Source organism: Pinus tabuliformis, chromosome 8 (assembly GCF_031772625.1).
Source record: "Pinus tabuliformis cultivar Carrire ecotype Pingquan chromosome 8, CPIR1, whole genome shotgun sequence".
Classification (NCBI taxonomy): domain Eukaryota; kingdom Viridiplantae; phylum Streptophyta; class Pinopsida; order Pinales; family Pinaceae; genus Pinus; species Pinus tabuliformis.
In genome coordinates this window covers 782,844,214-782,871,535 of record NC_142294.1, presented here as the reverse complement: position 1 = coordinate 782,871,535, position 27,322 = coordinate 782,844,214, and the positions used below count along the sequence as shown (strand labels likewise).

General features: G+C 33.1%; 1 protein-coding gene across 1 annotated transcript; it reads right to left on the bottom strand.

The window, feature by feature from the left end:
- Positions 1-1,994: 1,994 nt before the first annotated feature.
- Positions 1,995-2,996, bottom strand: LOC149237921 (3'-5' exonuclease-like). The gene is made up of 2 exons (XM_089369428.1): positions 2,912-2,996; positions 1,995-2,530 (listed from the first exon to the last, which is right to left on the bottom strand). The coding sequence occupies exons 1-2, from the start codon at positions 2,994-2,996 to the stop codon at positions 1,995-1,997; spliced, it is 621 nt and encodes a 206-aa protein (XP_089225554.1).
- Between the last annotated feature and the right edge of the window lie 24,326 nt (positions 2,997-27,322).

Below are 27,322 nucleotides of genomic sequence, written 5' to 3'. Positions count from 1 at the left end.
CTTTCCATGCATGTGACATCAATCAACTTCACTTGTTTACGAATTGTAGCAATCTTAGTCCAATTCAATTAATGCATATAAGTTCTATGGGTTAGTCATACAACACTAACCAATCTCAACTACCAATCATCTTCATGCATCCATGACCAGGCTAAATCAAAAGTGAGTTATGACACTCAAGTCTCGCTGCTTGACTCATTGCATGTTTTTCAATATCTAAAGGGGTTCTTCTAATGTCCTTTTTAAAACAATTTTTCATCCTATTCAAGGATGTTCCCCCTAATTTTATATTCATGCATTGGCTCATTAAGTTTCGTTCATTGTAATTTCAATCTAGTTCAATGAATGCATTATGGTTATTGCCATATGTGCAAATCAAAAGTTGGTAGTTGTTTGTCACTTTCGTCAATGAGTGTTCAATATCGTTCTTAAGTGTAATGAGTGTTCAATTTTGTTTGTAAGTGCGACAAAAGTTTCATTGTCTTTTATCCTCTTCAGGAATCCAACGTGATGAACGTAGTTATGCAACAACTTATTACTTACTTCTCAAAGAAGTTATAAACATGAATCACACCTATCATGCCAAAAGTAGTGTACGACATAAATGAATATGCGAATGATTAAACTCATACCTGAGTTAATGCCTACTGATGGTGTACCTCAATATCCTTTCCACTTACCAATTCCCAATCCTTTCCGCTTACCAATTCCCAAAGGCGCCAGTACTGCAACATTTAGCTCTGATACCACTTGTCATATACCCCGGTAACCTCGCATGTAAAAGTAGGGAGTTAGAATTTTTCATACAATTACCACAAGTAATTAACCAATTCACAACTCCACAATTCATCATTAACCATTAAATACAATATTCATTAGTGCATCAACTAAATTGCCATCAAAGATAGTAAATTACATAACCATTAACCACCACTGTGGTAGTGTAATAATATAAACTATCGCATGAATCCTTGCATCTATTTCATGATTTCCGGAACCATATTAACTAATCTCATACTTGGACATTATGATCATGCCATCAAATAAAGAACCATCAACATCAAGGATTCAACGTCATCCAACTGACACAAAAGGCAATCACATCAATCACACCATTTGAACACGGATATACCCTGGAAACCCCGTAGGGTGAAAACCAGCAAACGTTCAATCTTATTATTAAATGCTCGTGAGGGTTTTCACCCCTCACTCAATGGCTCATAAGGGATTCCATCCCTTAACCATTGTTATTAAAATCTTTACAATGAATTATCATTAAGCTGTCACATAACTAGCTAAAGCTAATACAATTTACATGTAATCTTTTATTTACATACCGCCACATGCAACATTCCTTGTGGCATAATTGTTCTAGCATTGGACAATACTGCAGCTTGACTTCATCTGCATGGACGAATAATCCTTTTTCCTGCCATAATGTTAAACATCACTTTCCTTGGCACCATCTGCCATCGTTTCCTGTCAATGCAGTCATCAACAATCTTGGCAACAAGATTAGTTACAATATTATTCCAACAATAATCAACATCTAAAGAGATCTTTTAACATCTACTCATATGCATGAGCACGCATAACATACTAGCTAACTAGCATATATATCAGAACATAAATACATGGTCTTGCAACCAGATCTATAACAACATAAATACATAAACAACTACATGTATGTGTTTTCGGGCTAAGCTTCTGTTACTTTTCCGAAGCACCTCCTTACAGGAGTAGCCATAGATCAGATTAAAAGGGCAGGGAATCAGCTTCAGATTTAACCGTAGCCGGAGAAGACCTTTGCTCAAGTAAACAAGCATAAGCAAATAATTTCAAACTTTAAATATGATAACCATAATGATAATCTCTCACCGGATGCTTTACCGTCCAAATTCTCAAACCCTGTTTTGCCCTGGCCTGCCTAGGGTCACTTAAGGGAACCATCTGGCAAAAATAACTCGAAGAAACAAAACCCTTACAAGGCAAAATCAGTTTTCAGGCTCCAAGAGTTTCTTACCGATTGAAAAAGAAACAAAGGCATTAATGCAAGCATACTCGATCTGCTTCTCTTGAAGCTTCCTTGAGGCCCAATTGCTCATAGAAACTGTTTTGGACTTGGGAAGATTTAACCCCAGAACCTCAATGGCCAAACCCTTGAGCCCGGCCTGCTTGAGCTTCTGCCTCCCGAACTTTTCGGCTGCCAAGCGACCCAGCTCCACTGGGTCTCCACATTCCAAACCATGATCACGCTGGAGCTTAGCAACGTCAGCTCGAACACCCGCACCTACTAATTTAATCTTCGGATCCTTCAAAAACCCAACAAGAGCCTCTGGCATAAAATCCAGAAACAACATTTGCACAATCAAGCAGCCATTGTCAGTACAGAGCTGGAGCAAGGCAGTCTTGTCCTGCGATCCTCTTTTTTTAAAACAGGTCTGCCATTCCATGTCAAGCCCTACTATTTTCCGCCCAGTTTGTTGATAAACCCAACTCTCTGCAACGTGGTCGTCATCCGTAAGGGTCGCTTATATGGAATTTCCCATCAAATTGATCTGGGTAGAGCTGGTGATTGTCCGTCTAGAGCCATATGTCCCAATGGGTACAGGAGAACCAACCCCAAGTGCTCTCTTGACAATGTATCGCTGCAATCTTTCGACTCTCCAGAATAGCATAGCGTTAAGTCTGTAAGTCCTACTGATGTACGAGAAAACCAATTACTTCTTGCGGACCTTACCATGACGAACATCTCATAGATGCTAAACAGGCATGATTAACAGAGAACCTTTTTGTGTTCAAATCTGTCAACGATCAAGAAAATCGACTTCGTCGCCGTTCCGAATCCAAGAATCAGTTCTGATCCTAACTGCTAACTATCCCTAGCCATTTCTCTCCGAAGCCATCCCACCGTTGGAGAGAGCCCTTACACCTAGCCTCCTCACCGGAATACCCATCAGACGTGGAGCTTCAGGGAAGGTGGTTACCTCAACCATCTTTCCAGAAGCCTAACCGTCAGCTCAATCCTCTCCATCGTACGGGGAGAAAATTTAGCATTCAGTTTGATTGCAGAGAAGCGCTCGCGTATGCCAACTGAATGATTGAAAAGATATTCAGATGTTCGGGTTAGAATGGAGGAACATTATTTCACTGTCGTTTTACCATACCGAGAATCGGTTCTCCATAATTAGTTTCATGAATACCAGGAATTAGTTTTTAAACTAATTCGTAATCTTTTTACAAGAATTACTACTTACTGTCTAGTTTTCATCGAGTTATTTAGGGACATCACAGTTAAATATAAGAAAATTTACAGATAAAGTATATTAAAAATTTACCACTCATTCATTTTTTTACCCCTCATTCATTTTTTTCATATAAAATATTCATATTTTAAATCATAAATTAAAAAGTTGAAATAAAATCAAATAAATATTTTAAATAATAATGTGTTATTCAATTTATGTAATAATGAACCTTTGTAATGGGAAAATAGAGTAAAAATTCCAAATACAACTCACAAAGATTGTTTATATTTTTAAAAATATCATCCAATTATGAAATTTAAATGAAATACACATTTTATTATTTTAAAGACTATTTCAAAATAGATAGATTTAGTGATTGATTAGAACACTTTAGGTTGATAAACTTAATGATTGCAAGTAAAACACTTTATGCACCACAAAACCCTAGATACAATAAACTAGAGTAAGCCCATGAATACATAGATAAGATTTTAAAATTCTAATTTATTTATAAATGTTACACTGAAAATTGAAATGATCATAATTTTCTTGTAAATTGCACTAGTAAGTCTGAATTGCCCATGGAATAAGATTTTAATATTATGATTTATTTATAACTATTATATTGGGAAAACAAAGTTAATATAACAAAATTCATAGATAAAATATATTAAAAATTTACTACTCATTTTTTTCAAATAAAATATTTATATTTCAAACGATAAATTAAAAAGTTGAAATAAAATAAAATACAATATTTTAAATAATAAATTTGTATATATTATAAATCTTATAATCATCAAGGGATAAATAAACTAAGAAAAAAATTAATGTTGAACAAAAAAGTGATCTATCTCTTCACTTCAGTTAACTCGCAAAATATAAATATATTTTTTAAAATAAAAGTTTACCAAATGCATGTTGCAAACAAAATGTGATGTCAAATAAATAAGTGATGTCTCATAATTTGGAAACAAATATTTTTGGAATAAAAGATGAAAAATAATTAATGGTTATTAAAATAAAATTTAATCATCAATTCAACCAATTATAAATGTTATTACAAACTACATTATTTGGTAGAGATAAATCAGGTATTTCAAGCATTGTGGAAATAAACCAAGGTTGACAACAACAAAATGCTATTTATTTGAACAAAAAAACTAGGAATAATAGTAATATAAACATTATTCCTTAGCAAGAATATATACGTGCATAATCGGCTATGAACATCAAATTAATGGTAAAGATAAAGAGAATGTAGCATAATCAAACAACATAATGCTATGTATTTGAACAAAAAAATTAGGAATAAGAGTATTAGTAACATTATTCCTTAGTAGGAATGTAAAAGTGAATTATGCAAGGGTTATGAACATCAAATTAAGGGTGAAGACAAAGATAATGTAGCACAATCAAGAAATTGTAGAGGAGCATGATAATTGGGAGGTTGGTGGATGATAAAATAGGATTACTCATAATAATTAACATAGCTATATAAATTAAATGGGTGGTAAAAATTATTACCAGTGATTAAAATAATAATGTGCTATTTAATTTATGGAATATTGAACCTTGTTAATAGGAAAACAGTGTAAAAGTCCCAAATACAACTCACAAAAATTGTGTATATTTTTAAAAATATTCTCAAATTATGAAATTTAAGTCAAATATACATTTTATTATTATAAAAGATAGAAATTTTAGAAACCATTTCAAAATAGAGGATAACTATGGACGTAATTAAACTTAGTGATTGAGTAAAACACTTTAGGTTGATAAATGTAGTGATTGTGAGTAAAACACTTTATGCACCACAAAACCATAGACACAATAAACTAGAGTGATTCCATGAATACATAGAAGATTAGAAGATGCATAAATAATTCTCACTTCTCAACCTCGAATTGACCTTGAGTGGAAGCCAAAGCCAACACGAAGATAGGATTTGTAAGAAGGAAAAGGGTTAAGGCCAAAAATGTGGTGCCGATATTGTTTGCAATTGCAAATTGATGCTTGGTGCAAAACTGCACAATCACCAATGATATTGAAATTTGTGTATGGTATCTTTATGCCGATCATTTGTTTTTCCTTGGTTGAAATTTATTTGGATTAATAAATTTTGAGAATATTTCATAATGTAAATAAAATAGGTTTGGATTAATAAATTAATTGTTTGACTTTTTTTATAGGGATTTCACTTCTAATAGTATTGATAGTGATTTAGAACAATAATGCATATTATTTAAATTAGATCTCAAATATTAGTTCAATATATGTATTATAACAATATTTTAATGAGAGCATCACGCCACTCATGAAAATCGTAAGAAAAAATGAGGGATGGTTGATGAAAGTGTGCACTAACTTTTGACACAGGTGGAACATTGCATAAGCACTACCTTGATGGACTTGTGCTTTCCCTGTTCAAGGTTGCATAAAAGAGTGCACTCAAAAACTTGTTTTAGAATAAGAATGTGTGAGAAAGTGAGTTTAACACTTATCAACCAACCATAAAGTGATTATGGAATGAATGATCACAAGATCCATAGTAGGCTCCAAAATTCAAGTTAGACGAAATTTTAGAGGGTGTTTATCGTAATGAAAAAATAAGGCTATGTGGGAAATGTTTGTCTATATTTTCATCCATATCCTCCATCGAATGGGTAGTATAAGGAGAGATCACCTAGTAATGTTATTGTGAAAACATTTTCTACATTAAAGGAGGTTGTTTTGGATCAAAGAAACACTCAATCCATCCTTGTAAGCCTAGGGGATTCCAAGCAAAAGTGTAAGATTCCTGAGAAGGGTTGAGAAATGATTCAGTTAAGGGAATTGGATTCCAGCTATAAGCCCTCATAAATATTTAGGGCTCAGCATTTGACTTATCTCCCTATGTGACCCCTCCATATGTGATAAAGTGTGGATCGAAAGACTTTTGTCATGAAATATATCAACATATTCTTGCAATTGGACACATTGTTGAGGACTTATGAGGCCCAAATATTAAGAAGACAAGAAAATGCATAAAACTAAAATGTACTTATACAAGGTTAGCCCTTGCAGTTATACTAAGCTCAATATGGTTATTAACATTATATAAGATACAATAGTATGATGAATCTTTAATGAAGCCAACATTAAGTACTTATCTGGTAAGGTTTGGGAACATTACTAGGCTATGTTCCAAAAGACCTTTTTGCTTGCAATACGATGGTTGGCCTTCACTTTCCATTCAATGGGGGAATGTAGAAAAGGCATTGTCTTCTTTTTCATTATGGAAATAGATGCTTCTCAGTTTAAAAAGTTGGTCTGTCTCCTTCAATGCACAATTTGAAACAATTGATGGCATTCATCAATGGTGAAATCTACCTAGCTTACATATCAAATATTGGCTTTCCAAAGTCTTTACAGAGATAGGAAACTCTTTAGGTCATTATTTACAGGCAAACATGAATTTTATTAAGACTAACATTATGATAGTCACTCAGATTATGGTTGGAATTGATATTGGAGATGGATTAGTATTCAGAATGGTGATTTAGAATGACCCACCTATGGTTATTTTCAAGCTTGATTTTCATGGATCCACTTAATATGTTTATATGCTATTAAATAATTCATATAGCTAAAGATTGCTCATTCCCTTTCAATAAAAATATAGGGTAAAAAATCACCTACTTCCAACATTTTAAAGGGTCCTTCCCTGACAAAGAGAATCTCTCGTATGGAGGTTGGTATTGAAATATTTGACTTGAATACAACAATGACAAAATATTTAGAAAGTATTTGGAGGTACTAGAATCTAAAGATATTACTCAAGAATTTGAAGATAAATAGAATGCCAATCTCAGGGATTTGACTAATATTTTGAAGTCAACTCAAGATAAATGTATGTGCTTGAAAGAATTATCTCCTTTACTTATTTCGGTGATTGGATATAAAGGAATGATGGTGAATACGTAGGCATATCCTTAGAAGCTCTTGTTAGATGGTCTTGATGATGATGCTCCATGGAAGGAGACTCACAATGCAATGAACCTTGAACTTATGCCCTTATGTTTCCTCCATAAGTTTTTCATAGGAGTCTCTCCTTCAGAGTTCCCTAGGGGGTGAATGGAGTCCCTATTTCATTTCCAAGGCATATTGACCCTGCTAACCAAAATGAATCGCCTGAATATGAGCAAAATTATAACTTGAAACACATAAAGACTCCTCTTTATTAGAGGAAGGGAGGGTTAAGGATGTCTTATCCAATAACCCAATGAAATGGGGCAAACAATCTTTTATATCTCGAGCTCAAGAGAAAGTAGCATTGGAAGTATGATCTAATAAAAAAATCCAATAATGAGGTTAATTAGAGCAATGAACCTATCAAATTTTCATATTTAGATTTATTAACAAACATATAATATTTCATTAATTGAAATAAACCCTTTCTTAATGATGTCTATATAGATGAAGATTAGCATATGCATAACTAATTCTCACTTATCCACTTTGAATCGATCTTCAGTTGAGGGCAAAGCTAAGGCACATCTAGGATTTGTAAGAAGGAAAAGGGTGAAGGCAAAAAATGTGGTGTAAATTGATGTTGGGTGCAAAGTTGGACAATCACAAATGATATTGGAATTTTTGTATGGTATCTTTATGCCGATCATTTTTTTTTCCCTTGTTGAAATTTATTTGGATTAATAAATTTTGAGAATATTTCATAATGTAAATAAAAGAGGTTTGGATTGATAAATTTTGCGAATATTTCATGATGTAAATAAAAGAGGTTAATTGTTGACCTTTCTTATAGGGATTATAATTGTGATAGCTTCTTATGATTGATTGTTATTCACAACTATATTGTTTATTATTTAAATTAGCTATCAAATATTAGTTCAATATATGTATTATAATAATAGTTCAATCAGAGAATCATGTCACTGATGAAAATTAATTTTTATGGGTCCATGGGTCCTAGATCTACGACTCTAATACCAAGCGTGGGGACACACCCTATGATGCTAATTTTCTTTACTAGTCAGAGTAGAAATCAAGTTACTAGGTATAGGGAAAAATTCATATTTAACTTAGAATACTATAATAATAAGTAAATAAACATTCTATCAACTAGTCATTTGATGGCCATGACCATTATGAAATTTCATCAATATTGAAAACACATATATTTGAGGTACATACATCAATAGTCATATTCTAAAATTCAATCATCATGACATTCACATTACATTCTGGTCATTATAAATACATCATTAATCGTATAAAAAAAATATTAATAGACAATGTAGCGTTCACCAAGGAGTGCAGTTCCAGTTCTTGGATTGGTTGTTGCTTATGCTCCCTTGTCATCATCCACTTTCATGTGTGAATGTTGATGTGTTCTAACCAAATGTTAATGACTCATTAGTTCACCTCCCACCCTACTCCTGGGTACCCTTCCTCCTCGTGGAACCTCGAGATGCAATGGGGCTATAAGATATTAGATAATTTATAGCCTGTGGAGGAGAGCACTCTTTTCTCAAGAGTCCGCTTCTCAAATGAAAGCCTCACCTATACCAAATTGACTGTAGTCATAATCACTGTCAACATATATATAAAATTATAGATAAGGTTTAATAATAGAGGAGATGGGTTTGATAAAACAATACCATGCTTGACATATACAACACGTATTGGAAATGGAGAAGGTCCCTTTGATAATTTAAGAAACTCATTCTTAGATTTCATTTCATTTTATTTTAGTAACATGGGGAAGAAAAAAATTGGAAATGCAGTGAGAGGTGAGTTAACATGACAAGAGAGGTGCATGCATATCTAAAGAAATGATTTACATTAATTTGTTGAGGTTTTGACCAACAATAATTGATATCAAATTCTTCATTCCTTGCATTCGCGTTGATGTTTTTTCCATTTATGTTATGTTGTTGTGAATGTGGTAGGGAGGTCCAAAATGGGATTTCAAATAAATTCTAACATACTAGGGTAGACCGCACAAAAAAATATGAATTTTAAAAAATATGAAATTTTAAAAGCTAAGATAGATCAGAGTAGAGAAGATTTAAAATTTAAAAATGGTGAGCTAAATCTTTGATAGAGACAATATGAAATTAAGTGATGCTTAAAATGCAATACATACAATTACTAAGAAGAATATCCATTAAGTAGCCCATTGACATCTAACAAAGTATCAAATCAAATGTAGGAGTGAGATTGAAAGGTTTCCTCACCATTTTCGGTGCATGTTGTGTTATATAAGTTGAACCTGGCATCATTTTATCGACAACATCTCCTTCATTATTAATACTCCTCTCTCATTTTGTGTGTAACTGCAAAAGTAAATGTCTCCTACCTTCTCCCTTCTCCTTCCATGTACATGTCCTAACTCCTTGGATTCATCTTGGGGTTTATTTAGGAGTACAAAAAACATATGTTGAATGCATCTACACATGGAGTTTATTGCTAGAAATATTCTTAGTGTAGGCATTGATCTCTTTCTTTACTTTCTTTTCAGGCATAAAATGCTTTACTAGGGTTTACTGTATTAATTTTAGTGTATAATGCCTTACCTAGGTTTATTATATTTAGTTTAGTGCACAAAAATTTACTAGGTTTTTTTAGTTTAGTGTACAATGTCTTACTCATGTTTTCTATAGTTTATTGTTAAGAGTCCTCCTTTCAGTTCTCCATGGTGCTGCTAATCACTACCCTCCCTACAATTTCCTTCTATCATGTAGCTCTCCATGTTCATTCTCTATTCATGGTTCTTTCCATATGTATATTTACAATCTATCTAGGGCATAATGTTTAGCCTTTTATGATTCCTAATTTATTGCTACAACAACAAACCATCATTTATGTGGATAATTCTTGCAATAAGTTAATGCTCATTTCAATGTTTGGTATACATTTATATCTTCAAAATATGTTGTTTCGTATTATTGTAGTAGTTTAAGCTTTCATGATTGGTTTGATAGATCTTACACTTTTTTATTAATTTGGTTTCAATGGCAGTTAGTCATCAGGCTGGCCAAGTTTCAATTAATTAATATTTTAAAATATGAGGAGATACACCTACTTCACATAAATTTTGTTGCATTTATCATTCATTTTTTCTTTATTAGATTGGGCTTAAGTTGTCTTGGTTAGATTATTTATTTTTGCATAGAGTCTCAACTTTGCTTTTGAATCTTTATTTTCAAATAATTATTGTTTATTATGATTTTTTTTTAGTCCTACTGGTTATTTTACTCTATTCTAAAAAAATAAAATTCTTTTGATATATTTTTGGAATATGTTTTTCTTTTTTTTAACTATAATTTAACCATTATTCTAATTTAATATGTATTTTTATTTATAAATTATAGTATCCTAGATTCATTTTAGTTTTGGATCTACCAAGCATTTAGATGCATCTTAACTTTGGATCTACCAAGCACCCTAAAGGATCAAATCTCTTTGAGGTACAAGCCTCATTTAGAGTGAAAAATATTTGATCCCTCTCGTCCCTTGGTAGATCCAAAGTTAAGATGTGTCTAAGCTAGTTTAATTATTTGTTTTTAATAGAGATATTATGATTAACGAATTTTATAAATTTTTCTTTAAAATATGTATAGTTACATATTAAAAGATGGTTTATATAAATTTTATTGATTTAAAATGTCAAACCTATTCACATATATATTTTTGTAGTATTGAATTTAAAGTGGTAATTTAATATTTTAAAGCATTTTTTGAGTATATTCTTCAACTAATTTTACTTGTATCAAAATCATCGCAATTAAATTAATGTCTAAACACATTAAATTAAATAATTTTTTAATGAGTAATGACCTTTGCTTGAACTATAATATCTTTAACAATATTCCAAGAGAAAACAACTAAAAAAGTTCACCATATTACCCATTGTCCAAGGTTATTACAAATGTAAGTATCATTGTAAGAGAATTGATACTAACCATGTTAATTTTCAAACTCTAAAAACTAGGCTTTCACATGAAGAATGCTTTTCTCAAGAAGCTCCACAACATTTGAAAGGATTGATGGTAACGATGCTAATAGGTGGAGTATTTACAAAATGAATTTTGAAAGATACAACACCAACTAAGATAAATTGTTTAATTATTTAAATGTTAAAATATAGAAAATTTATGACAAATAATTGTAATTAATAAAATTTTGTAAAATTAAGATTATTTTATAATAAGAAAAAAAATATTTAAAAAAATGTTTATTACAATTGTGGTACCATTTTATAAAGTATTTGAACCTTTATTTTAAGGAGAGGCTAAATAGAGTTGTTTGGAAGATATCATTATACCCATGCATATCTATATATTTTATTTCCTGTTAAAATTGTAGGATTCTGAATGGATGAAGATCATAATTAAATTTATTCTTAAATACTCAAAATTAAATTGAGTGATGATCTCACCATGAATTGTAATACCTTAAGCAATATTATAAGAGAACAACTCAAAATTTAATTTTAAAAAGTGAACATACTAGGCATTATGAAATGTTATCACAAATGTAAGTATCATTATGAGAGAATGGATAATTAGGAAAAAAGCTCTAAAATTTGAGAATCAAGTTCTTGTGAAAAATGCTTATTTGGAGAAGCTTCACAACATATGAAGGTGGAGATGGGGAAATGGTGGAAATAGTTTATGGGTTGATGATACGTTCATTACTAAGAGCTTCCCACAAATAATTCTCTGAGGCTTATGGTGGAAAGATGAGGTAGCATGATGGTAGTAAATGAAAATTACAAATTGGTAATTAAACCCTCAATTCCATATGCCTCTTGGCTTTTTGTCCTAGATTGCTAAATAACACTCAAATCCCCAACCAAATCTTTCTGGCAGGAAAAAAATAAATTTCATAGTTAAAAACCATTAATTAAAATAAAATAAAATTATAACTCCCATAATATTGTAAATAAAATGAAAATATAGCTATTAAACATATTGTAAGTGTAAGTGTAAGATTCAAAAACAATACCTAATAAATAGATTGTAATGACACAACCCTAACCTAACCTAAACTAGGTAGGATGACTATTTCGAGTTTGATTTTCCGTGAATAAGGAAGTAAACACTATTTAAACTTAAACCTCATGTTTAGTAACAGTTGTATTATATACAAAAATATAAACATGCAGTACGGCATAATTTAAAATTAACAAGCCATTTGCATTTTAGAAAAGGCATCTAAGAAAATCAATTTTGGACCAAATCATGCACAAAACTAACCCCAATTTCAAGAGAAATATAACTTAGAGTGAGAACAATTTCGTTGATGATTTCTTAATCGCCTACTAGTAATGAAACAATTTAGAATGTAGTAGTAATTTGGAATGTAATGGTATTAGCAAAAAACCTTCGTAATGTTAAACATGCAGCGAATGTCTATGAGGCAACAGTCAAGTGAGTTGAAATTCAAAGCTAAACACGTCGTCGGAAAAACATCATCGAGGGGAATCTCAAATGTCCGTTTCTCACCCAAGTTAAACAGCCTCAACTCCACCTTCGAAACGTCAGAAAAGCAAGAAAAACAATTTTTAAGGATAGTTGCTGGTGAGAAAAGCAAAACTTTGTTAGAAAAAGAAAAAAAGAAAAACAATTTATAACGGTTAGAAAATCAAGAAAAGCAATTTTTAATGATAGTTGATGGAGAGAAAAGCAAGAAAAGGAATATTTATTAATATGTGATAGAGAGAAAAGCAAGAAAATTTTAAAATTAGAAAATAAGAAATTTATAAAAAGCAATAAAAACGATTTGTGGAAACAACTCTTGGTATCATATCTCCATTTGGACATAGTTGTCAAACCATTGATTTGTGTTGTGTTGGAATCCCCCCACACATGGAGTCCGCGTTGGTCCCGAGTCCATATGTGATAGAGGAGGAGGGTTGGTCGTATGTTTGAGTCTGGCCTGAAGGAGGAGGGTGGCCTTCAGGAGAAATGGAATTGGACCTCTGCTCTGCCCTCGAACCACCTCTACTGTAGAAATGGAATTGGACCTCTACTCTGCTCTCGAACCACCTCTGCGGGATGAAATTGAGTTGCTGTTGAAACCAATCATGCTTTTGTCTCGTGCTTCGAGTATGTATGCTTCTGTCTTTTTTTAATTTTTGTTTTCATAACGATCTGTTTCAGGTGTTTCCAAAAATTAAATAGACCTAAATCGAGCAGTGACTTTGAAAGACTGCCTCTCCATTTCTGGTGCATGCTACGTTATATAGGTCTAACCTATTATCATTTTATCGACCACAACTCTTTCATTATTAATCCTCCTCTCAATTTTTGTGTAACCCAAAAATCAAATGTCTCTTGCCTTCTTCCATCGATTCGGCTCGGGGTTGATTTAGAGAGTCCTCCTTTTGATTCTCCATGGTGCTGCTACTAACTGCACTCGCCTTCTTCCATTGATTCGGCTCAGGGTTGATTTATAGAGTCCTCCTTTCAATTCTCCATGGTGCTGCTACTAACCAGCCTCCTCTACAGTTTCTTAATAGCACGAAACTCTCTATAGTTCTCACAATATGTATATTTACAATCTCTCTAAGGCATAATGTTTAGCCTTTTATGGTTATTACTTTATTGCTGCTACAAACAATTGTTTATGTCTAAACACTCGTTTACGTTGATAATGCTTGCAATAAGTTATGCTAATCTCAATGCAAAATATATGGTTTGGGATTATTGTAGTTGTTTAACCTTTCACTCTTGGCTCGATAGATCTCACACTTTCTTACTAATTTGGTTTGAGTAGCTGTTAGAGATCACAATGTTCTAAAATAAGTAATGCTTTAAAATACAAAACAAAGATCGATGTATCTATTTGACATCATTTTTGTTACATTCATCCTTTGCTTAATTTATTTTTTAACATGTTTAAATTGTTTTGGTAAGATTATTTATTTTTGCATAGATTCGCAACGTTGTTTGTGAACCTTGATTTTCAAATATATATATATATATATAAATTTTCACTGTTAGTAATTATTTTATTATATCATAAAAATATTAAAGACTTTTTTAGCTTGTTTTTGGAATATGTTTTCTCTTTTTTAAATTATAATTTATTGTTATTCTAATGTAATATGTGTATGATATTGTAAGTGTTTTATCATTAATTTAAATAAATTGTTTTTAATTGACAATTAAATAAATGTTTATATATATATATATATATATATATATATATATATATATATATAGATATATATATATATATATATATATATATATATATATATATATATATATATATATATATATATATATATATAATATGATGAATTGTAGTTTTTAATATATGTGTATATTTATATTGTTTCTTTGGTATGTGTGTTTTCTTTATTGATACATTTTTTTACATGTAATTAACATGTAAGGGGAGGGGGTAAGGAGAGAGAAGAAGAGTGGGGGGGAGTGGGAAGGAGAGGAGAGAGGGAGTGGGTGTGTAGAGAGACATATAAAAGAGGGATGGATAGAAAGAGATAGATAGGGATATAGAGGGAGGGAGTAGGGATGGAGAGAGTGGGAGAGGGAAGAATTGTGGGTGCGAGAGGGGAAGGAGGAGGGAGAGACACAGATATAGGGGGAGAGAGAAAAACACGAAGGGAGGGAGAGGCAGCGGCTGGAGAGAGAGGTGGAGGCGGGGGAGAGGTGAAGGAGGGAGGGAGAAAGGCGGATGAGGTAGGGAGGATGGAGACAGAGAGGCGGAGGAGATAGAGAGAGTGGAAAATAAGGAGGGAGGGGGGAGAGAGTGATAGAAAGAGGGAGAGGGACGGGGGCAGAGAGAGAGGAAGAGAGGGTAGGATATATAGAGAGAGTAGTGGAAGGAATGGCAGGTGGGAGAGAGAGTGAGAGAAAGAGGGAGAAAAAGGGAGAGTGGTAGAGAGGGTGGGAAAGGGAGAGAGCAAGGAAGGGAGATAGAAGGAGAGGGAGGGAGAGATGGAGGAGGAGGAAGGGAGGGGGAGTGGGAGAAAGAGGGTGAGAGAGGGAGGGAGTGGGGGAGAGAGAGAGAGAGAAGGAGAGAGGGGAAGGGGAAGTGTAAGGGGGAGATATGTGGCGGGGAAGAGAGAGAAAGAGAGAGGGAGGGGAAGGGGAATAGAGAGTGAGGGGGGAAGAGAGAGGGAGGGTGAGAGTGGGAAGGGGAGAGATAAAGTGAGGATAAGTTTGGGGGGAGAGAGATAGAGAGTAGGAGGGAAAGAGAGATAAGGATAGGGAGAGGGAGCTAAAGGTGGGGAAGAGAGAGTGCATGAGACAAAAAGAGAGAGATAGGGAGGGTGCGTGAGAGAGAGAGGGTAAGGGGGGTTGAGAGAGAGAGAAAGAGGGAGGGAGGGCACATGAGAGAGAGAGAGGGTCAGTGGGATTGAGAGCGAGAGAGGGAGGGAGGAAAGATTGGGATGGCGACAGTCAGAGGGAGGGAAACAACAGTGGAGAGAGAGACGATAGAGAGGGATGGGAGAGAGAGATGAGGGAAGAGCATGATAATGTGTGAGACAAAGATGAACATGGAGAAGTGGCGGAGAGGGAGAGGGAGAGAGAGAGGGAGTGATGGGAAAATAATGAGAGCTTGAGGGAGAGGGAGAGAGAGATATGGGGAAAATGGGGACAGTTTGAGACGTAAGGCATCGGTGATAGAGAGAGAATAAGAGGGGGAGACTGAGAGGAAGGGTCTCGACAGAAAGATGTCGAGAACATGTATAAGAGAGGGGGAAGTGTGATAAATTATTGAGAGAAAAGGATAAAGTGAGGGAGGGAGGAGAGAGAGTTAGAGGTGGGGGGATAAAGAGAGAAGGAGAGGGAGTAGATGGTGAGATAAATTGAAGGGGAAGGATCCTGAGATAGAGATGAGTTGGGAGAGAGTGGGGAGATAAGGTGAGAGAGATCATGCAGGAGAGAGAGAGAGAGAGAGAGAGAGAGAGAGAGAGAGAAAGAGAGATGGATGGTAAAATCATATTTGCAACAATCCATAATAAAAATCAAAACAATTACTCCATATGCATCTCATGTTGCTAGAAGTAAAAATTAATAAAAACTAAACAAATTATCATTATTTTAAATATTATTATTATTTTTAAAAATAATTAATATATAAGTTAAACATACATATATTTAAAAAAAACATGGAATACTATTCCTAACCATGGAGATTTACCTCTACTTTACATTGAAGAATCTTAATCTATAAATAGGCTTTGTTACAATCTCATTGGACAATACCATGCCGTATCAATACCACATGTCCCAAAAATCTCAACTCACTTCATATGACATTTTTATTTTAATTAATCAATTTAATTAAAATGGTTAAAAGATTACAACTACTTTTGACAAAATCTCAACCATTGATTTGTGTATACTACTATCAATATTCTAGAATATTCCATGGAATTTAAGGCCCCACTATTGAGCTTACTAACAAAAACAAATAATACATGATATTTAAATGATGGGTAAAAATTAAAATCAAAAGGCATGTGAAGGACACTTTTAAAAGGAAACCCATGATCAAGAATTTACTTGACAGGTGGGAGTGCCCATCAAATTTATCCCATAGTAGTTGATGCATTCAAAAACATATTTTAAATAACAAAAACTTGGCAAAAATTACTTCCTCAAATTCAAACTAAAAACCCCAAAGACAAAGTAATTAAATAATGCTGAAAAAGATATAAAAATAAAATAAAATACATTAATAAAAATATATTAATAAAATATAATATATAGATGAAAATATATTAATAAATATGATATATAGATAAAAATATATTGATAAAATATATCAATCCAAGTATATTCCACAAAAAATTGAAATTATCATGAAATTTTCGTTAATTGCACTTAGTGAGCCCATGGAATAACATTTTAATATTATGATTTATTTATAGATATTACGTTCTGAAGAAGAAAAATAAATTAATTAATTAATAATAATAATAATAATATAACAAAATTTATAGATAAAATATATGAAAAATTTACCACTCATCTATTTTTTTCATATAAAATATTTATATTTTAAATGATAAATAAAAAATTTGAAATAAAATAAAATAGAATATTTTAAATAATAAATTTCTATACATTATAAATGTTATAATTTTTAATGGATAAATAAACTAAGAAAAAAACTAATGTTGAATAAAAAAGTGATATATCTCTTCACTTTGGTTAACCTGCTTTGAAAATATAAATATATTTTTTTTAAATAAAAATTAACCAAAAAAATTATTTTTGTAAAATAAAAACTAACCAAATAGATGGTGCAAACAAAATGTGATGTCAAATAAATAAATGATATCTCATAATTTGAAAACAAATATTTTTCCAATAAAAGGAAACAAATAATTAATGGTTATTAAAATAAAATTTAAACATCAATTCAAACAATTATAAATTTTACTGCAAAATACATTATTTCGCAAAGATAAATTAGGTATTTAAAGCATTGTGGAAATAAATCAGGGTTGAGAAAAACAAAATGCTATTTATTTGAACAAAAAAAAAAACTAGGAATAAGAGTAATATAAACATTATTCATTAGCAGGAATATAAACATACATAATGGATTATGAACATTTAATTAACGATGAAGATAAAGAAAATTTATCACAATCAAACAACATATTGTTATGTATTTGAACAAAAAAATTAGGAATAAGAGTATTATAAAAACTATTCCTTAGCAGGAATGTAAAAGTTAATAATGCAAGGGTTATAAACATCAAATTAAGGGTGAAGACAAAGTGAAAGTAGCACAATCAACCGTGACAATTTTGAGCTTGGTAGATGATAAAATAGCATTTTCATAATAATTAGCATAGTTATGTAAATTAAATGGGCAATAAAAGTTGTTATGAGTGATTAAAATAATAATGTGCTATTTAATTTATGTAATACTAAACCTTTGTAATCGAAAGATAGAGTAAAATTCCAAAATACAACTCACAAAAAGTGTGTATATTTTTAAAAATATTCTCATATTATGAAATTTAAATAAAATATATATTTTATTATTATAAAAGACAGAAATTTTAGAAACCATTTCAAAGTAGAGGATACCTATGAAGGTAATTAAACTTAGTGACTAAGTAACACACTTTAGGTTGATAAACATAGTGATTGTGAGTAAAACAGTTTATGCACCACAAAACCATAGATACAATAAACTAGAGTATGCCCATGAATACATAGAAAAGAGTTATATCTAAATGAAGATTAGAAGATGCATAAATAATTCTCACTTCTCCTCTTTGAATCGATCTCGAATGGAAGCCAAATCCAAGGTAAAGATAGGATTTGTAGGAAGGAAAATGGTGAAGGCCAAAAATGTAGTGCCGATATTATTTTCAATTGCAAATTGATGCTAGGTGCAAAGTTGCATAATCACCAATCACATTGAAATTTGGGTATGGTATGTTTATGACGATAATTTGTTTTTTCCTGGTTGAAATTTATTTGGATTAATAAATTTTGAGAATATTTCATAACATAAATAAAAGAGGTTTGGATTAATAAATTGATTGCTTGAACTTTTTTTATCGGGATCTCACTTGTGATAGTTTCTGATGATTGATTGTGATTTACAACAATAATGTATATAATTTAAATTATATATTAAATATTAGTTCAATATATGTATTATAACAATAGTTTAATGAGAACATCACATCATTGATGAAAATCACAACAAAAAGTGAGGGACTATTGATGAAAGTGTGAACTGACTTTCGACACAGGTGGAACAGTGCATAGACACTACCTTGATGGACTTGTACTTTTCCTGTTCAAGCTTGCACAAAAGGGTGCACTAACGAACTTGTTGTAGAATAAGCATGTTTCAGCAAGTGACTTTGACACTTATAAACTAACAATAAATCGATTAGGGAACGAATGATCACAAGATCCACAGTAGGCTCCAAAATTCAAGTTAGACCAAATTTTGGAGGGTGTTTGTCATAAGGAAAAAATAATTTTATGTTGGAAATTTTTTTCTATATTTTCATCCATATCCTCCATTGAATGGGTAGTATAAGGATAGATCACCTAGTAATGTTATTGTGAAAACATTGTCTACATTAAAGGATGTTGTTTTTTATCAAAGCAAAACTCAATCCATCCTTGTAAGCCTAGCGGATTCCATGCAAAAGGCTAAGATTCATGAGAAGGGCTGAGAAATGATTCAATTAAGGGAATTGGATTGCAGGTAGAAGCCCTTGTTAATATTTATGGCTCAGAATTTGACTTATCTTCCTATGTGTCCCCTGCATATGTGATGAGGTATGGATCAAAGGGCTTAGCTGATGAAATATATCAACATATTCCTATGATTGAACACATTGTTGAGGGCTTATGATGCCCAAATATGAAGAGGAAGAAAAGAAAATGCATAAAAATCAATGGTACTTACACAAGGTTAGTCCATACAGTGATATTAAGCACAAGATGGTTGTTAACATAATATAACATACAATAGGATGATGCATCTTCAAATGAATTTTTAATGAATCCAACATTAAGTCCTAATGTGGTAATGTTTGCGAATGTTATTAGGCTATGTTCCAATAGAGTTTTTTGGTTGCAAGAAGATGGTTGGCCTCCACCTTTTTTTCAATGGGAGAATGTAGAAAATGAATCATCTTCTTTTTCATTATGGAAATAGGTGATTCTCAATTTAAAAAGTTTCCCTCTCTTCTTTCATTCACAATTTGAAAAAATTGATGACATTCATCGATGGTGAAATATACCTAGCTTACATATCAATTATTGGTTTTCCAGAGTCTTTACAAATATACAAAACTCTTTAGGTCATTATTTGGAGGCAAACATGAATTTTATTAAGACTAAGAATACGACGGTCACTCAAATTATGATTGGAATTTATTTTGGAGATGGATTGGTATTGGGAATAGTGATTTAGAAGGACTTGCCTATGGTTATTTCTGAGCTTGATTGCCATGTTCTTCCCTTAATATGTTAATATGGCATTAACTAATTCATATAGCTAAATATTGCTCATTTATTTTCAATAAAAAGTTAGGGTAAAAAATCACCTACTTCCAACATTTTAAAGGGACCTTCACTGAAAAAAGAGCATTTCTCCTATGTAGGTTGGTATTGAAAAATTTGACTTGAACACTGCAATCATAAAAGCTTTAGAAAATCTCTAGAGGGACTAGAAACTAAAGATATTATTGAAGAATTTAAAGTTAACTAGAATGCCAATCACAAGGAGGTGACTAAGATTTTGAAGTCAACTCAAGATAAAGGTATGTGATTGGAAGAATTAGATCCTTTACTTGTTTTGGTGATTGGATATAAAGTAATGATGGTGAATACATAGGCATCTCCCTAGAAACTCTTGTTAGAAGGTCTTGATGATGATGCTCCATGTAAGGAGACTCATGATGCAATGAACTTTCAACTTATGCCCCTAAATTTCCTCTATAATTTTCTCATAGGAATCTCTACTTCAGAGTTCCCTAGGGTTGAATGCAGTCCCTATTTCATCTCCAAGGCATACTGACCATGCTAAGAAAAGTGAGTCACTTGAATATGAGAAAAAGTATAACTTAAAACACATAAAACCTCCTCTTTATTAGAGGAAGGAAGGGTTAAGGATGCCTTAGATAATAACCTAGTGAAAGGGGGTAAAAAATCTTTTATATCTCAAGCTTAAGAGAAAGTAGCATTGGAAGTATGATCTACTGAAAAATTCCAATAATGTGGTTATCTACAGCAATAACCCTATCAAAATTTCATATTTAAATTTATTAATAAACATACAATATTTGAATAACTGAAATAAACATTTTCTTTATGCTATATATATATATATATATATATATATATATATATATATATAGATGAAGATTAGCAGATGCATAAATAATTCTCACTTCTTCGCTTTGAATCGATCTCGAGTGGGAGTGAAAGCCAAGCCACAGATAGGATTTGTAAGAAGGAAAAGGGTGAAGGCAAAAAATGTAGTGCAAATTGATGTTGGTTGAAAAATTGCACAATCACAAATGATATTGAAATTTTTGTATGGTATCTTTATGTCCATGATTTGTTTTTCACTAGTTGAAGTTTATTTGGATTAATAAATTTTGAGAATATTTCATAATGTAAATAAAAAAGGTTTGGATTCATAAATTTTGAGAATATTCATGATGTAAATAAAATAGGTTAATTGTTTGACCTTTATTATAGGGTTTTCACTTGGGATAGTTTCTGATGATTGATTGTGATTTACAACAATATTGTATATTATTTAAATTAGATACTAAATACTAACTCAATATATGTATTATAATAATAGCTTAATGAGAGCATCACATCATTGACGAAAATTAACTTTTATGGGTCCATGGGTCCTAGATCTATGACTATGATACCATGTGTGGGGACACTTGCTCTGATGCCATTTTCTTTTTACTAATCGGAGTAGAAATTACGTTACTAGTTATAGGGAGAAATTTCTATTTAAGATACAATACTATAATAATAAGTAAATAAACATTCTAATCAACTAGCCATTTGTTAGCCACGACCATTATGGAATTTCATCAATATTGAATACACATAAATTTGAGGTACATGCATCAATAGTCATATTTTGAAATTCAATCGTCATGACATTCACATTATATTTTGGTCATTATAAAGACATCATTAATAATATAACAAAAATTATTAATACACAATGGATCGTTCACCAAGGAGTGGAGTTTTGGTTCTCAGATTGGTTGTTGCTTGCGCTCCATTGCCGTCATCCACGTACATGTGTGAATGTTGACGTGTTCTGACCAAATGTTAATGATTCATCAATTAAAACAGAAAACTCACAAACTTCATTAATCTATTTGTTACATCACACTTATATAGGAATAACACCTAACCACTCATAACTAATTCTGTTCAACCACCTACAATTAATTCAGTTCAACCACTCATAACTAAATCTATTTCTGCATTATTCTCACATCCTCCCTTAATGGAGAAATGGATTTTCTACAATACCTAACTGACTTCTAGAACTTGTGCTTTGAAGATCTGCTGTATTCTCTAGATTGATCTAGCTACTGCATTAACAGAGGGTAGTTGGAATTAATACCTTCCAACACTCCCCCTTAATTCCAACTATATAACAAATATATACTATAGCACGATATACAAGAAACTATATTCTTAATCATGACGACTTAAACTTTAACTTGCCTGCTGGTCTAAGTCTCAGCTAGGCTTACAACAAAACATTTCATTTTTGTCTTCTTATTAAAAGGTCCATGCTTGTTCCTTTTCCATTGCTGGTGCAGTTTCATCTTCACCTTTTTGGGTTTCCTTATGAAATTCCTTTGCTCCTTGCTTACATACTTAACGTCAACAACCTCTTTTGGATTGAGAGGCAATGCAAGATCTCGAACGAGGTAATTTAATTCATGTTCTCCCCACTTTCCATGAGGAACCAACGAAGGAGTCACCAAAATGCAGTCATCTTTGAACATGAGCGGCCTTCGAAGAACATCCATGGTAGTATCCTCCAAAGTAGCAGTCATCTTGAAAGTAGATCCAATAAAACTTCTAACAACCGGGCAAGTTTTAATCTCAGTGATTTCTTCAACAGCGTGATCCTCAACAACATGAGTGATTTCTTCAGGGACATGATCTTCAACAACATGAAACTCTTTGTCAATGGACTCAACAACACTGCTAATCCCAAATGGGTTCATGAGAAAATGATCATTAAAAAGATCATTGTCAAAAAAATCTAAAATAATAGACATATCAGTTAGCTTTATCACACTTCAAACAAAACGCCTTTTCTACTGCCTCTCTCTGCTCTCCTTGGCCCTCCGGGCTCCTCCAATCAGACCCGCTGTCACAAACGGTGCTCACTAACAGCACTCTCTTGAACAAGACCCACTTACACGATTTTTGCAACAAAACAAAGAAAACCGGGCCGACTGAAAAAGAATATGACCACGGTAGTAGAAACGGTGGAAGCTTGCAAAACACACCAGCAAAGTTCTGGCAGCAACAAAGAAACACGCGCAGGGAGTCTCCGTCTTCTTCTGGACACTCCGGTTCTCACACCAGCAACTACAAACGGTTCACAACAGCTTCTTGACAGCACCGTCTCCGTCTTGCTTCTTGACAGTTCTAATACCCGAGTTCTGGTCTCGACGGTTCTATTCTGGACAGGGCGGTTCTGGACAGGGCGTTCGACAGCACACCAGCAAACCTCGACGCAACTTCTCACGGAGATCTCGCTTCTCCACCACGGCACGGCCACACTTCAGCACTTATCAGCACCAATGCCCGAGTTCTGGACAGGGTCAGCAATGGCTTCTCGACGGATGGTTCTGGACGCCTTCTCGACGGACGGTTCTGGACGCCTCACTGTCTCGCTTCTCAATGGACGATTCTGGACGCCTCACTGTTCACGGCAGAGCGCAGCACAAAGACAACACCGCAGACACAACAGTTCATCTAACAGCAGGACGGGATTCTGCAAAATAACATATAGGCAAATTCACAGTTGTTTCAGCGTATCTGGCAATTTTCGCGTCTTTCCCTTATGTTACAGCAGGCGGCAATGGCAGCACTGAGCCTTCAACAACAGATTTGATCACTTTCACACATTAACGCTTCTTTCACTCCTTCTTGGCTTGGAACACATCACTCAACACCTTCCAAACACTGGGCACCACCAACCGGCAGTAGTTGTCGAGGACACAAATCTCCTCCTCAATGTGCATACATTAACAAAACTTATTCGACCCTCTATAGGTCACGCAACCTCACCAAAACTCCAACGCACAACGCCCTCTTCTCAACACAGCGTCACAGCTTTACAATACTGCAACTAAGCTGAAACCCTCAGCTCCACATATGCACAACTCCAACTCAGAGGCTCCAAAGCTAGCCTCACACTTGTGCAACACTCAAACAGCGGCACTCAGCAGCACCCTAGCGGGTCTCAGGGCTCTCGGCATCTCCAGCAGCAACAGACAAAACACTCGGTTCCACAGCTTCGCAGGTGGCACAAACAAGTTCACTCTTCAACAGCAGATACACCACTCGGCCTTTCTCACCTGCGCTCTCACCCCAGCTCAAACCCTGAGCTCTGATACCAAATTAAAACAGAAAACTCACAAACTTCATTAATCTATTTGTTCAATTACATCACACTTATATAGGAATAACACCTAACCACTCATAACTAATTCTGTTCAACCACCTACAACTAATTCAGTTCAACCACTCATAACTAAATCTATTTCTGCATTATTCTCACATCATCAGCTTACTTCCTAGCCTACTCTTTGGGTACCCTTCCTTCCTGGTGGACCGCAGAGAGGCAATGGGGCTATAAAATAGTGGAGAAGTTATATACAGTGGAGGAGAACACTCTTTGCTCAAGAGTCCCCCTCTCAAAAGAAAGCCCCGACGATAACAAGGTGACTATAGTCAAAATTATTGTCAACATATATATAAAGAAACAAAGAAGGTTTAATAATAGAAGAGATGGTATTGATAAAATTATACCATGCTTGACATATACAAAATGTATTGGAAATGGAGAAAGTCCCTTAGATAATCTAAGAAACTCATTCTTCGATTTGATTTCATTTTATTTTAGTAACATGTGGAACAAAAGAGGAACAAAAAAATTGGAAATGCCACAAGAGGTGAGTTAACATGACAACATAGATGCATACATACCTAAAGAAAAGATTTACAATAATTCCTTGACGTTTTTACCAACAATAAATCATTTCAAATTATTCATTCCTTGCATTGGCATTGATGTTTTTTTCCATTTTTAGTATGTTGTTGTGAATGTGGTAGGAGGGTTGAAAATGGGATTTCAAATAACTCTTAACATACTAGGGTAGACTACACAAACAAAAAGAATTTTAAAAAGCTATGCAATTTTAAAAGCTAAGATAGAGTAGATTTAAAATTTAAAAATGTGAGCTAAATATTTAAGAGAGAGAATATGAAATTAAGAGTAGCTTAAAATGCAATAAATACCGTTACTGAGAAAAATATCCATTAAGCAGCCCATTGACATCTAACAAAGTATCAAATCAAATGTAGCAGTGAGTTTGGAAGGTTTCCTCACCATTCTCAATGCATGCTATATTATATAAGTTGAACCTAGTATAATTTTATCAAGCACCAATTTTTCATTATTAATCCTCCTCTCTCATTTTGTTTGTAGCAAATAACATATGTTGAATGCATCTCTGCATAGAGTTTATTTCTTGCAATATTCTTAGTGTAGTTATTCATCTCTTTCTTTACAGCCTTTTGAGGCATAAAATGCTTTACTGGTGTTTACTGTATTTATTTCAGTGTACAATGCCTTATCTACATTTATTATATTTAGTTTAGTGCACAACACTTTATTGTCTATATTAAGTATGCAACGAATGTCTATGAGGAAACTCTTAAATGAGTAGAAATTCAAACACGTCACGGGAAAAGCATCATCCACGGCGGAAACATGATGAAGCTCAATTGTCATTTTTTTCACCCAAGTTAAACCGCCTCAACTCCACCTTCGAACCCTCCAAGCTCGGCACACACCAAAAATTGATACGTTGAAAAAGCAAGAAAATCAATTTTTAAGGATAGCTGACGAAGAGAAAAGCAAAAACAGTTAGAAAAATAATTTATAACGGTTAGAAGATCAACAAAAACAATTTATAAAGATAGCCGCTGGAGAGAAAAGCCGGGAAAAGAATTTTTTAATTACACTTAATAGAGAGAAAAGCAAAAAAAGTTAGAGAAAGAAAGAAAAGCACTTTATCAAAATAGTTGATGGATAGAAAAACAGTCAAAGTGATTTGGGAACAACTTTTTATATTGTATCTCCACTTTGACATGGACGGTTGTCAAACCTTTGTTTTGTGTTGTGTTGGAAGCGCTCCACACATCCGAGATTGAGTCCGCGTACAAGTTGTACGGAGTCCATATTTGACAGAGGATGAGGGTTGGTCCTCTGTCTGAGTCTGGCATAGAGGAAGGTGGCCTTCAGGGGAAATGGAATTGGACCTCTGCTCTGGTCTCGAACCACTTCTGCTGGGGAAATGGACTTGGACCTCTCCTCCGCTCTCGAACCACCTCTGCGAGATGAAATTGAGTTGCTGCCGAAACCAATCATGTTTCTGTCTCGGGGTTCCAAGTATGTATGCTTCTGTCTCGTGCTTCCAATTTTTTTTAACTTTTGTTTTCATAACGATCTTTTTCAGGTGTTTCCAAAAATAAAATAAACTCAAATCTAAGAGTGAGTTTGAAAGACTGCCTCTCCATTTTCGCTGCCAAACCTGGTATCATTTATCGACCACATCTCTTTCATTATAAATCCTCCTATCATTTTGTGTAATTGCAAAATCAAATGTCTCTGGCCTTCTCCCTTCTCTTTCCATCAATTCGGCACGGGCCAATAACAATCTCTCTAGGGCGTAATGTTTAGCCTTTTCTAATTCGTAGTTTATTGCTGCTGGTTGTTTAGTGGATAATGCTTGCAATAAGTTATGCTAATCTCAATGCAAAATATATGGTTTGCGATTATTGTAGCTGTTTAACCTTTCACGATGGGCTGGATAGATTTCACACTTTCTTATTAATTTAGTTTCAGTAGTTTTAAGAGGAGATTGCCATGTTTTAAAATAAGAGGCGATGTACTTATTTGACATAATTTTTGTTAGCTTAATTTATTTTTTAACGTGTTTAAATTGTTTTGGTTATATTATTTATTTTTGTGTAGATTCTCAATTTTGTTTCTGAATCTTGATTTTCAAATAAATATTATATATATATATATATATAATTTTTCAATGTTAGTAATTATTTTATTCTATCGTAAAAAAATTAAATTTTTTTTTAGTTTGTTTTTGGAATCTGTTTTTTTCTTAAACATAATTTACGATTATTCTAATTTAATATGTATGTGATATTGTAAATGTTTTTCTATCAATTTAAATAAATTGATTTTAATTGACAATGAATTAAATGTTTATATATATATATATT

What these genes read in the sequence shown, in the direction of transcription:
- LOC149237921 (XM_089369428.1), bottom strand. Translation starts at nt 2,996, where the DNA reads ATGGTTGAGGTAACCACCTTCCCTGAAGCTCCACGTCTGATGGGTATT. An exon ending in TGTAAGGGCTCTCTCCAACG is followed by an intron (nt 2,531 to 2,911) that starts GTGGGATGGCTT and finishes ATTCCATATAAG; the next exon opens with CGACCCTTACGGATGACGAC.